The sequence below is a fragment of the Polyodon spathula genome, chromosome 9 (genome assembly GCF_017654505.1).
Source record: "Polyodon spathula isolate WHYD16114869_AA chromosome 9, ASM1765450v1, whole genome shotgun sequence".
NCBI lineage: Eukaryota > Metazoa > Chordata > Actinopteri > Acipenseriformes > Polyodontidae > Polyodon > Polyodon spathula.
In genome coordinates this window covers 33,434,658-33,448,220 of record NC_054542.1, presented here as the reverse complement: position 1 = coordinate 33,448,220, position 13,563 = coordinate 33,434,658, and the positions used below count along the sequence as shown (strand labels likewise).

At 34.4% G+C, this 13,563-nt stretch overlaps 1 protein-coding gene across 2 annotated transcripts in view; it reads right to left on the bottom strand.

Moving 5' to 3' along the window:
- The window catches only part of LOC121320689 (ubiquitin-associated domain-containing protein 2-like), a 57,197-nt gene extending 55,501 nt beyond the window's left edge, over positions 1-1,696 (bottom strand). For both annotated transcript variants that reach the window (XM_041259256.1, XM_041259257.1), the window contains exon 1: positions 1,498-1,696. In XM_041259256.1, the coding sequence (XP_041115190.1) occupies positions 1,498-1,528 (31 nt within the window). In that variant the 5' untranslated portion in view covers positions 1,529-1,696. The remainder of the gene's footprint in view (positions 1-1,497) is intronic.
- Positions 1,697-13,563: the final 11,867 nt, after the last annotated feature.

Sequence of the window (13,563 nt, the reverse complement as noted above, 5' to 3'; positions counted from 1 at the left end):
GTTTATTTTCAATACAGTGAAGCAGGCACTACCAGAAACATTCTACTTGACTTTGTTTCTTAGTTTTACCTTATAATTCTGATGGGGTTTTGAAGTTATCCAATAATATTTTCAGATGGGTATACATGTTTTGAACCTTTTTTGAACATGGCAAATTTTGTTAAATTTCACTTAGTGCTCAGTTAATTAAAGGACATGCAAAGTTTCAACACATTTTATAAGACCATGCAACACTACATGCCCAAGGCAGAGGCTAAAACACCATGCAGCAATGGTAGTTAGATTCCTTGGGTGGTTTTTTTTTTTTTTATGTCTAGGGTGCACTTTCTCCAGTAATGTAATACATACAACACCTGAACTTATAAGATTAACTTTTCTGAGTAACTACTGATTAATCTTTTGGTATTTTTCCCCAAAAGCCACTGTGAAAATTTTACCTGTTCAGAGATTCCCACATGGATAGTTTCCCTTACAGGTTGGTTACTGTAAGAATTCAGATTCTAAATGTATTACTTACAGGCATCCTTTTCAATTATACAGTACCGACTGTAAAGTACTGGTGACCTCATAAGTTTCAGGACTGATACTGCTGGATTTAAATGACCAAAATCTCAGGCTTTTTTGACATACAACAACAGCACACTAATGCCTGTCACAAAGCACTACTAAATGCTATAAAATCTGCTTTCTATTTTTTAACACTTAACTGACTAATACATACTGTGTACAAACACAGAGCAGAAAATCTCATTGCATGTTGTCAGTAGTGAAATGAAGAAGCCATGTTTTATCAACTGTTGTCCACACTAGAGATATGCACTCTACTACTGTACCTAGATGTGTTTTGGTCCAAGTGTTTTGGGGCAAACAAAGATATTTTTATGTTGTTTGTTTCTGTATACTGTACACCGTTAGTAGCGCAGTGAACATAGCCTATTGAGCAAACAATGCACCATCATACGCAGCACACATGTAAGCCCTTTCTAAAACAGCAGCTCTGGACATTTGCCTCCGGTAATAAATTAAAATAAAACCTGGAAGTCATATTTATAGACCTTACTGGTAGTAGCCAAAACTACGAAGCAAACTTCTCGAACGTGTCTTACTTTCAATTCAGTGTTTGCGTTAGCCGTATTTTAACAAAGTACTGCTGTGTGCTTATCATTTGCGGTGTGTACGCCAATGCTATCTTCTGCGTCAACAAACTGAAGCTGCTTCTGAACCATTAGTATTACTTGAAAGTCGTTGGATTATATGGTGAAATTATCGGTCTGCTTGCCTTGACATTGTAATGTTTATGCGAGGGAATGACAGCCTGCTGTATAGGTCCAAGTAAAATTAAATAAACGTTAATTAATTTGCAAAAATAAAAGCATTGTTCTGTAAGCCAACACACTGCAACAGTATGGTTGCTTAAATGTAAATTGCTGATCGTCTTGATCAAATTTGTTACATTAGTAAAATATATTGTAATACCGGTAATTAAAAATAACTCACAGAGCCCCGTTGAGCCGGTAGTGGTAAACATGTTACTGTACAGCAGAAAAGACGGTCAACCGAGGTAGACAATTCTGCAAAAATGAAGGATCGTGTAATGAAGATTAAAAATAAATAAATAAATAAAAAAAACTTAAAAAAAACCCAAAACAAACAACAATCAATTGGCGATGACAAGGGAAAAGGTTACAGAGTAAGGTGGTCGAGAAGGTCCAAACCTTTTAATAAGCCACTCAATACTGCCACCCATAGATCGAATGTTTATCTCAAAGAAACAAGTCCTGTCTTAACTTAATATCTGACCAATATCCATCTCAAATAGACTGCACAATTCTAGAGCAAATAACGATCGGTGAAAGAACAAAATTAAAACATAATTTTAAGTACTTAACCGCATAATTGGAAATGTTTTTAAAACATAAAACTAAATAGACTGCATTTTGAATGTGGTATTATTCCAAACAAACAATTCAAAATGTATTTAAGTTATGTTTTAATAAAACAATGTAAATGTAAACCCAATAATAATAATAATAATAATAATAATAATAATAATAATAATAATAATAATAACAACTAGAACTGCCAGGCAGTTTTACGGCTTCCAAGCTCAGTACCTGTTGGCAAGCTGTATCATTGCAGCACAAGTGACAGCAACAGATCAGTTTTATTGAGCAGTTTCAATTCAAAATACTGCATTAGTTCATTATCTCACAATGCTCTAAAAATGTAAACACCATAGTAACCATGACCCTATCTACACACTGTAAGGAGTTATACATATACATTTTACATTTAACCTTAAAGAGAGTTTAAAGGTCATGCTCAAGGTCATTTTTTAATAGAGCATATATGGATTCCTAAATGTGTTATATAGCAACCTATATGCACTGTAAGGAGTTATAAGCTAGTTTTACATTTTACTTTAGAGAGGTCAAAGGTCACAGGCAAGTTGATTTTTGGATAGAGCAAATATGGTTTCCTATATGTGTTCCATAGTAACCATTAACCTATCTGCACTTGGTAAGGAGTTATAAAAGCTAGTTTTACATTTGACCGAAGATTATGAAAGGTTTTTAAAAAAAACGTGTCAGGTGGCCATATTGGTTTACTTTTGAAAAAGTTAAAAAGTCAGTTGTATTGATACACGGATGATGCATGTCAGCTTTGGAGTTAATCAATTAAACCATGTTCAGCTGAAGCAGTTTTAAATTTAAGAATGAAATGTAGGTCTGGCGGACATCTTGTTTTTACAAAAAGAACACAATTTTGCCATATTTGAATTCCATTTTCCCCAGGATGATGCCTACCAACTTAAGTTAGTTGGTTAAACGGTTTGCAAACAGAATTAGTTTGATGTTTGGGGTGCATTTTGGCAAACTTGGCAGCCGTTTTGAATAGTAAAATTTATCTCAGCAACTTCTGCATCAATCGGTTCACCGGTTTCTAAGAAGAGGATCTGTTTGCCAGTTGTTCATGTGCCATCAGGCATATCTTTCACAACCAATAAACTGTTATGTTTACTACTAAGTGGATGTCTTGTTTCTGAATTTCCTGTTTGTTTTCTATTTGCAAGCTGTCAATTTTGTTAGCTACAGTAGGTGGTGCCATTGTCTCAGCACTCTTTTTTCTTTTTCTTTTTTTTTTTTTTTACAAAAAGCAGGGCACATTGCTGTAGGTTTACAAAATCCATGTTCACACCTTTAGGTCTTACATTTGTCCATTTGGAGTATCATAAAAAGAAACATGTAGAACGAGTGGGGCACTTTTTCTCTCTTGAAAAAGTGAATTTACAAATGCCTGCATTTACATGGTGGTGTTACAAGTTGACATTGCTGCTTAGGACATGAGATTTTATGACAATGTTTATGATAGGCCTTTTTTGATCATTCCTTTAAAGTCAATAAGTACCTAGCCTATAATAACACAACAATCTCACAATCTTGTTTTATTTTGCCCACTGCTCTAATGCTTTCTTTGCACACATTATAGCATATGACTGTGAGTTCTCAGAGTTGCATGTTTTCACATATTTTGGCTGTTGCCACCAGAAAATCTTGTTAGCAATGTCATACTTAAAAGTAATGCAACCTGCCCCATATACGGTAATATGTAAGCCTGAACACAGACATTTGAGCAGAAAGTATTTGATTTACATGGGAAACACAGTTAACACCCAATCCTACTGACATAAGCTGAAACAGTAGACCCTGAGGCTGCTACTCACACTCTTTAATTGTGAAATATAAGTGGTTTTCAGTGTGTCATTGTAAGCTGAAACACATTTAAATTTTGATTGAGTTTTATTGATATTGCAGATACCGTAATTTGCTTCTGGACCATTTGGTCTAAAACTAATCAAATAATTCAAAAAGCTACCTTTTACACTCCCCATCTGAATTTTTACAAGTCAGCCATCTATTGTATATACAATGTCCATTTGTACATAGTATCTTCCTCAGGAGGGTAGCCTTTACTGTGTTCAATGTTGCCAGACTGGCTGCTTGCTAAAAACATTCAAGTGTAATGAAGTCTCTAAACACAAATAAAACCTTCCAACATTTCTTTGGACTTAGACTCTATCCAAATGGCACAACTCCAAAATCTCCACCATTACATGTGCTAGGGAAATAACCAGATACAAAAAAAATAATAATAAAATAAACTAATATGCAGAGCATTTGGATTCGATCAATTATCTTAAAACTATGCTTTAAAAATTCTACATGTTCTATTATTGTTTCTGCTTACATCCTACCTAGTGTTTATCAGCTAAAATTGCTCTAGTGCAGTGGTTCTCAACCTTGGTTCTGGGAACCACTGTCTGCTGGTTTTTGTTCCAACCGAGCTCTCAATTACTTAATTGAACCCTTAATGGAACTAATCTGAGCTTTTTACTTATTTTTTAGAGTTGGAGATTTCAAGTTAAATATAAAATTATATAAGGAACTTGATTTCTCCAGCATTTTGTAAGCTAATCAATTTAAAAAGTCAAATTAAGCAAATTATTAATTCAATTAAGATTTCAATTAAGTAATTGAGAGCTCGGTTGGAACAAAAACCAGTAGGACAGTCGGTCCCCAGGACCAGGGTTGGGAACCACTGCTCTAGTGCAATCACAAAGCTTACAACAACCCACTTCCCCTAAACCAGACTTTTAAATGCTATTTGATTAATCATACCAAATTAGTTTATTAACCCCTTTCAACTGTTTTACGGGGTGTTTTATTAGTTAATTACCATCTTTAAAAAAACTGTTTAACCTTCAGTAAGATAATGTTTATGAGCACTTGTGACACAGCTGGCTGAGTGATGACGTCAGGCCAGAAAGAAACACACACAGTACTGAGGTGAAATGATGAAGGTGCTTGCTTGCACTGGTTTATTTCAAATAAAGACTTTGTACAAAACAGAAAACACAGACTGAACAAACAAAACTGTGCGTTGGCCAAAGTAAATAGACAAACAAAGTGGACGAACACTAAACAAGTACCGTGTGGTGGAGCACGAAATAACAATTGTTATTTCATATATATATACAGTGTGTGTATGTATGTATGTATGTATATATATATATATATATATATATATATATATATATATATATATATATATATATATATATATATATATATATATATAATCTCCTTACAATTCTCTCACCCATTCTCCACTCATGAACACACAACCCTGAATGAGTGAAAATGTGCCCCTTTTAAGCAGCTGTACCAAGACTCGATTGCTAATTAATCATTCAATTGGAATCTCGGTATATCTGCACGTGAACTAATTTGTGCCCTTCCCGTGCTCCATACAAACACCCTTTTAATTTGCTCATAACCCACATTATAATCCATGCACTTTATACATAAACACCAACACTTACACACTACATACAACACAAAACACAAAAATACACACAGGGGCGGGGCACATTGTCACAGCGCTCATCAAAGTAATTCCTTCAACACACTCCCAAAATAGTCCTCAAAGTTTCGAGAATAGGACCCAGAATAGGAAACAAACCTGGCTTTTTTTTCTTTCCGTCTTCATCCACGTTTTAACATGTACTAGTTTATAATCAAAGCAATAGGTGCACTGGCACAGACTGCTAAACTTGAGTGTATGGGAGGCCAGGGTGTTTTTTAAATGAACCATAGACCTAATAAAACAAACATGAATGGCAAATTGTGGACATTATAACAGCACTAAGAAAACATATAGATAAGATTAGTTTTAGTGAGAAGGCTATAAGAACCTTAACAAATTCGGAACTAAAAAAAAAAAAAAAAACACCCGCCCATGTCTCTACATTCCTCTGCATTTTACAAATGCCTGGATAAATAGAAAGCCACACTACTATATAGCAAGAAAACTATCTGTTATTGTCTCTCTTTCTTCTGAACCTGGAAGCATGCAGTTTCAGATACAGATAACATGACAGCCTTTAAAGTATTGTGCTGAAACTGGCCATTTGTAATGTGAGAAAAACAAAGCCTTATTGTTCATGAACAGATAATATTTCAAGTAGTAACATTTAAAAAAAAAAAAAAAAAAATATTATGAAATACTATATATATATATATATATATATATATATATATATATATATATATATATATATATATGTGGTTTAGCAAGACAGATTAAAAAACAATGGGCCTAATAAAGGTGGGACATAAGAAGAGGCCATACTAAAGAAAACACAAATGTTTGAAACAGTTACAGACACACACAGGGTACTTGAAAAGACCATCAGTCGCAAACCAGGAATAGGACTGTATTTATTGAGACAAATGTAGAATTCAACATGACACAATTTCACATGACTACAATTTGTAATTATACAGAAACACTTGTTATTTTTACACAACCTGTGTAAGACAGTCACCACTAAAACCATAATGTATGTTAGTGCCACTCCAAAATGGAACCTTGTACTTGCGTAACCTTGTTTTTGACATTGACAATAGCTATACTGAAAGTGAAAGACCTTGTTGTAATGCTGTTCAGTCACTATGCACTTTGCTTGAATCTAATAAGGAAATAATTACCTTTTAATACCTAATGTATAAAACATGCAAACTATGTAAATGTGGCCATGGAAAATGGGAGTTGTATATCATGCTACTGATAAATGTATTGTTTATGCACACCTTCCCTAATCCTCGATGCAAAGACTAAGCTGTAAAACCACTTGCTAGTATACTAAGAAATCAGGTTTGACTAAATATAATTACTTGAGTGTCCTCTTTCACACTCCTGAAACCAAGGTGATGTTTTGTGATGAACATAGTGCTTCTGGGATGTCAGGTTGTTGTTCTTGGCACTAAACACGTAGAGCACAGTCCGTAAGGCGTAGTACTGAACTATAGACCACCATACTTGATGCTATTCGACAGTTGTTCACAAGGAAATGGGCTGAGGCCTAAAATCTACCCCCAGTATTACATTTTATATACTGTAAGGCACTGCATGTAGAGCATTTTATATACTGTAAAGCACTGCGTGTAGAACATTTTAAAAAGGTCCTAATAACAGAACAAACAACAACTGTAAAAAAAAAACCTGATGGTTGGCATTTTATACAACGGCACAGTTTGTTATTTTAGGCTAGAAACACCAGGATGTGATTAACGACACAGGAAATGATGCAAACTGAATCTAAACAAGAACATATTAGTTAATGCTGATATTTTATACCCTTACCAAGTTGCTCTTTAAGGTGATTCTTAATTCATATTCATTTTGATGTCATTTAATCAAAGAAATAAATACATCAATAAAGCTATATATTCAATATTTAGACCATAAACCTTTGAATAATATGTTTGTGAATAGAACTTATAGTGTTACAGAACACCCTGCAAAGTTTAAAGAAGCACACTACATTGCCTTTGCTGTCCCCTGCTGTCAATATCACATTATACAGTATTTAAAATAAAAATGAAATGTACAGTATATTGCATATCTGACAATATTCACAAATAATATTAGTATTATTACAATGTAATTAATATTAGTAATATAACTTTAACTGCTCTTAGTCGAAAATTGCTTTCAGACGTAATTATTTACTGTATTTTGCTTTTATTTACTACTGACTTTATTGGATTTTATAACTGCTCTTATCTGTAATGTGATATTTTGTATCAATGGCGGCTGCTAAGTAATAAATAATAATAATAATAAATAATAATAATAATAATAATAATAATAATAATAATAAAAACATTGTTACAACATATAAATAAATAACATTACAAAATCCTACAAAGCTTTCATCCTATAAATTATAGTGAAAGTCACACAGCATGTGTTTTAATGCATAGTTTAATACTTTTAAACATGTCGCTATTGATATTGTACCATGAATTACACAAACTTTCATTGCCTTACAGTTTTCCAAATCGAGTGAAATAAGTTTTGAGAAGAAACTGTTGTAGCCCTGAAAGCTTTGTTTCTTTACATGTCTGGACCTGGTAAAGTCATGGTAAATAGAAAGCTATTTTTGTATAGGCCCTACACTGTATTTGTAGCTACTGTTCACTAGATATCATGAACGTTGTGCTGCAAACTGATACAAGTAACAACACGTTTCACATTGTAACATGTATATTTATATCAATGTTTTATGTAAACCATGCATAATATTTGTATATGTTATATAACCAGCAAGCCCATTTTTTTTTTTTTACTGTAAGCATATTCATTATTTGATTATTTTACATAAGGAACCTAATCACCAGATAGCCCTGAGAAAGCCTTTGCGTGGGTTTTCTTTATTGATGGAATGTTTATGTCTAAGTATAGTACAAAAAAGGAAGGGAAATATAATAGTGTTATTTTCTTTAAAATACATTGGGTCATATACAAAGGCTTTACTCCAGTCTTGAATTAACTCATACTTTTTTAAAGGTGTAAAACACTTATTAATTTTGCAAAACTAAAACCAAACAACTGAGAAGGAAGTAAAATTCGCCATGAGGCAGAAACTGAGCAATGAAGACAAGTTTATGTATTGCCAAGAAATGAACCATCTGTAAAACAAAATCAATAAATACAATATTTTCACTGTTTTTCAACCATTTTGTTAAGTAGATATTTTGACAGGAATTATTGTAGAAGTCTTATTGACAGTATTTTTATTCAAATACTACAGTAACGTAAAGTAATATGATTCTTGTAAATAGAGAGGGGTTTCTGCAACACTTTAATGATCCAGACAAATAACTTAATATCTACAGTATGTGTGTACAGTATTTATAATTTGAATACATTTGAAAAACAGCCATTTAATGCACACTATAAATATATATAATGTCCAATGTTTTCGTCACTGTATTTTCACTGTACCACAGCATTGTTTCCATGTCAAACCTACTTGTCATTTTATTTTATTTGAAGGGGTTGGGCCTTTCAAATATTTGGCAACATTTATGTCCTAGGGGGTTTACTGTATAGTTTTATGATGATGCTGTGGATTACCAATAAACACTGCACAGCTTATTCATTTGTGCTTCCTGTTCCTATGTAAAAGAAAAAAAAAAAACATGTGACATGAGATTTTAAAACATTCTTTTTAAAATAACTAAACATTCAATTTTTTCCCAAAATGTTTCCTTTACCCACCTAATTTGCTGGTCCTCTGACCAGTCAAAGTCACTGAAGAGTAACGTTTGTCCATAGCCGATTATCCTCCCAAACTCACAAGAGCGCAAAGGCTACAGAGCTCCCTGTGGCCTCACAGCCAATTGCATTCAAACAAAGCTTGCAAAGCTCACCCTGCACTTCAAGCCACTGGGGACCTCCCAAAACACTCTCTCTTGATTCCAACATTAGAAGTATGTTTAGCATCTCCTTCCTGACCTATGAGGGCGCTGTGTAAAGGCAACAGAGTACCCTGGACTGGATGGCCCGACAGTTCATTCCCAGGGTTAGGTGGAACTCGGCCATCTAGAATGGGGGGAAAAAGCTACAGTACACTAAATAATCGACCCGGAAGGGAAACTATGTGGCATCCGCGGATTGGAGGAGCGGCTGCACTCGTTGACCAAGGGGTCATGGTTGATGTTATTTAAGGGGACGTAGTGATCCTGTTCCTTTGAGAATGGTTAAAATTGCATGACCAAACGGAGAACCTGTGTTATGAAATGTGATTGTTTTGTTTGTTTTGTTTTTTTATTAATAATACTGTTTGTTGTTATTTAGACTGCTAACATGATCCGGAGCTGTCGCCAAAGGCCAGCGCTAAACCCGGATCAACCTCACAACACTTTGTTTTCACTATAGAACTGTGGACTGGTGTTTGTGTTTGTGTATGTGTTACGTGTCGGTGAACTGAAACGGGGCCAACCTGCGGATTACAAATAATCGATACACACCACTGTATTGCTTCAACATTGTTAGTATTTACTGTTGTTTGCCATCAGACCATTGGATATAAACATTAAATGACCATTGCACCTGGATTATCGTTGCCTTTCTGATTATTGATCACCTGCACACTGTTAACCATTTTGACACAATTGCTCAATCAAACAAAAGCTCTCAAGGAGATGCTATATACAGAATGTTGGTGCATATGAAGCCACTCTCTCCAAACTTGATACTTGTTTAAACAAGTTTGCTCCTTCTGTGTTCTTAAGACTCACTTCTTGTGCTAAGATGAGATTTCTTATGTGAATATGATTAAATGTAGTTATAAAAGATTGTGGTTAAGTCTAAGATCTTTATATCCCCATATACTGCCTGCAAGCAATACAGTCAATATTTAGTTGAATGTTAAATCTAGTAAAATAACCTTATTTTCTGTCTTACACATATTTAGTGTGTATATACTTTGAGCGTTTTGTCTTCAACCTAAAGACCTAAGGATTTACCAGGGAGTGTTGGCCTTTGCTGGAGAATGTGAGTTTGACAGTCAGCTATGGAGAGTAAAATTGATAGTATATATTAAATGAAAGACCATTTCAACAGCGTACCTAAGTTAACATGAGGTGCTGTAATCTATAAAACTAGCTGAAATAGATTCAAAAGTCTAACAATTTTAACATAATTATTTAAAGGCAACATTGTAGTTCCTTCCAATTACATTTTTTAAGACTGAATTATACTTTTCATTTGTGTCCTTAGTATTTGTTATATTTAAAATATACTGTAAGAGGGTTCATTTAGACATATTTTTTACATTTAATGAGCTGATGTTCATAACACTAGAATAAAATATAATTCCCAAAAAACAGAAAATGGCAGCAGCACTTGGCCAGTGATGTCCGTTAGTTATATGTGCCAGTGTATTATTAATGTCACTTTCAGGCATTAAGGGGTTAAATCTGTAGACCTTGGAAATTAGAGCAGCCTGATGGGAAATAAAAAAACGCAATACATTAAAAAATGTAAAATAAATGGTGGATGAATACAGATTTACTTTTAAAACCAAAATCCCACATGCCACATTTAAAGGCTATCTGTACTGATCCCCTCATCCTTCACTGTTAATATGGATTACTCTGTAAACTTTTCACCTTATGTTGACTGACTACACTGTGTAACAATTTTTTTTTTTTTTTTTTTTTTGGTTCCTGGGTAGTAAGTGTTATTTCCTAATTGCTTATGCCTCAAAAGTATAGAAAATGGCTATTATTGCCCACAAACTTTGCTTTTGTGACCAGGACAGTGATATTTCAAAATATCACTATTTCCAATGGGAAAACGGGCAAATGTGTGTCTTTTTGTATTTACAGTATAATCATAAATCTCAAAAAACTACTCACTTCTAAATCTTTTGTAGTCATTTTTGTATCACTTTAGTATAAATACATGTTAATTTGGATTCATATGTTGTTTTTTTCTGACTTTATGTGAACGAAAAGACACACATTTGCCCGTTTTCCCATTGGAAATAGTGATATTTTGAAATATGACTGTCCTGGTCACAGAAGCAAAGTTTGTGGGGAATAATAGCCATTTTCTATACTTTTGAGGCATAAGCAATTAGGAAATAACACTTAGTACCCAGGAACAAAAATTGTGTTACATTGCGCACATGTGCTTTAAGCTTCAAGTGATCAAGATTAATTACATCCAGGGGCTGAGTGGTGCAGTGGGAGGATTCATGAATGTTTTATGCCCTTCACCAATGGAGGTCGGGGTTGAAATGCTGCACAGGTACCAAATTGAACGAGTCTGATCAATTTAAACTATTGAACATCAAAGAAAAAGATAATTTACTTTGAACATACAGATCTCCCCTTAGTCTTAAACTTGTTGTCGCTTCTCTTTATCCAGGTGTTTGAATTAGCATGCCACCCAGAACTGTCCTGCATCACAACAGTTTCCACTGAGAGCATTTCATAACCAGCAGTAAATATCAAACATGGGCAGGTGGTGGAGATTTCCCTGTATTACGGATATAGTCAATCCCACTCTACAGGCTTTCAGTGACTCTAGAGCAAAAGCATAGCCATCAGGAGTGGGTGTGGTCATTTTCTATAGACATGAACCCTCTGCTGCAAATTTTACAGTTGGGAGTCTCAGGGAATTATTGATTACACATCAGGTATATAAAACAGGTTCACATGTTTACAGCAATGCTAACAACAATCATCTGACTTTATAATTTTACTGTATAAGGGAATTTACACAGCTCTCAGTTTCTTTACTAGACTCTTAATTGAACTGATAATTTGCGTAATTTAAATTAAGGGTCTAGTTAAGTAACTGAGAGCTCAGTTGGAATGAAAAGTAGCAGAAACAGGGGGTCCCCAGGACCAGCAGACACAGGGGGTCCCCAGGACCAGCAGACACAGGGGATCCCCAGGACCAGGGTTGGGAACCACTAATTTAAAGGACAGAGCTCAAACCCAACTGAAATAGACATTCAAGTTTTAATTGTAAAAAGTTGTCAGGATGTTAACAATGAAAAGACAAATGACAGGTATGTTTTTTAAACAGTTGTAGCAACACGTGGGGACATATATCGTTATATTTTTCAGAACTCTTTAACTAGCACAACCAGCTAAAAACTTGTAAACCAGCTCGGATCAGAATAGACCAGTGTTGACCTTTGCTGGAATTACCAACAATGATTGATAAACATACACACAGATTGTAGTTTATGTCAGGAAGAGGAAAGTCTGATGGTGGAGTGCTGTTCTATCACAGATTTACCAGGTATCATTTGATAATTAGTGCTTTAGGTCTTTAGTCTAAACGTTTGTCTGTTTGACTTGGTTGCTTAAAATTGAGGACATGGTTGGAACAAAAACCTGGACTGGAACAATGCCATAACTGAAAATGTTGGTCCAGACGTTGCAGAAGTGGCCAACAATAGGCTTTGCCCTGAAGGCTTGTCTAGCAGTCAAAAGACCCAGAAATCATAAACATTTGCATTCTCAAGGTAGTTTCAGCATGTACTGATTTTCATTGTACATATACTTGTGAATAGCTGCAGTAGAGAAATGTGTAGCTAATAAAAGTGAAGACCCAGCTCACATAAAAAGGAATTATTATGAGCAGGCTGAACTAACGACTGCAGTCTTCAATTTGTAAACTGGTGGCATGCAACCTTAGCCACACACCTACACACAAGTGAATTTGCTGATTCATAAATGCCAACATTATTTCTAAAACATATACTTGCTTATTTAACACATATAATTTGAAACATTTCTCCCTGTTCATTTCTTTGACTCAATCGTGAAATATCAAGGACGTACTGTAAAGTGTTTCAGGGCTGTAAAAACCACTGTAAGTGCTTAAAATATTGTCACAATCTTCCCATGACATGACTTTAAAGTGTATTGCAAATCAAATGAATCTTCTTCTCTAAAGCTACTCGTTACACAAGATTATTTCAAATGTTGTGTTTTAAAAGGATGCAAACACATGAATGCAATTGCAAATTCAAATTATATTTCCCTTGTTTTTTAAAAAAATCTTGTTAGTCCTTTATAAATGATTCCATTATAAAATAGTTATAGCTCTCCAAGACAACAATGTCCCAAATTCATCATTGCATTTGCCTTATTTTTATGAAAGGAAAATCAACCTATTAGCTAATTT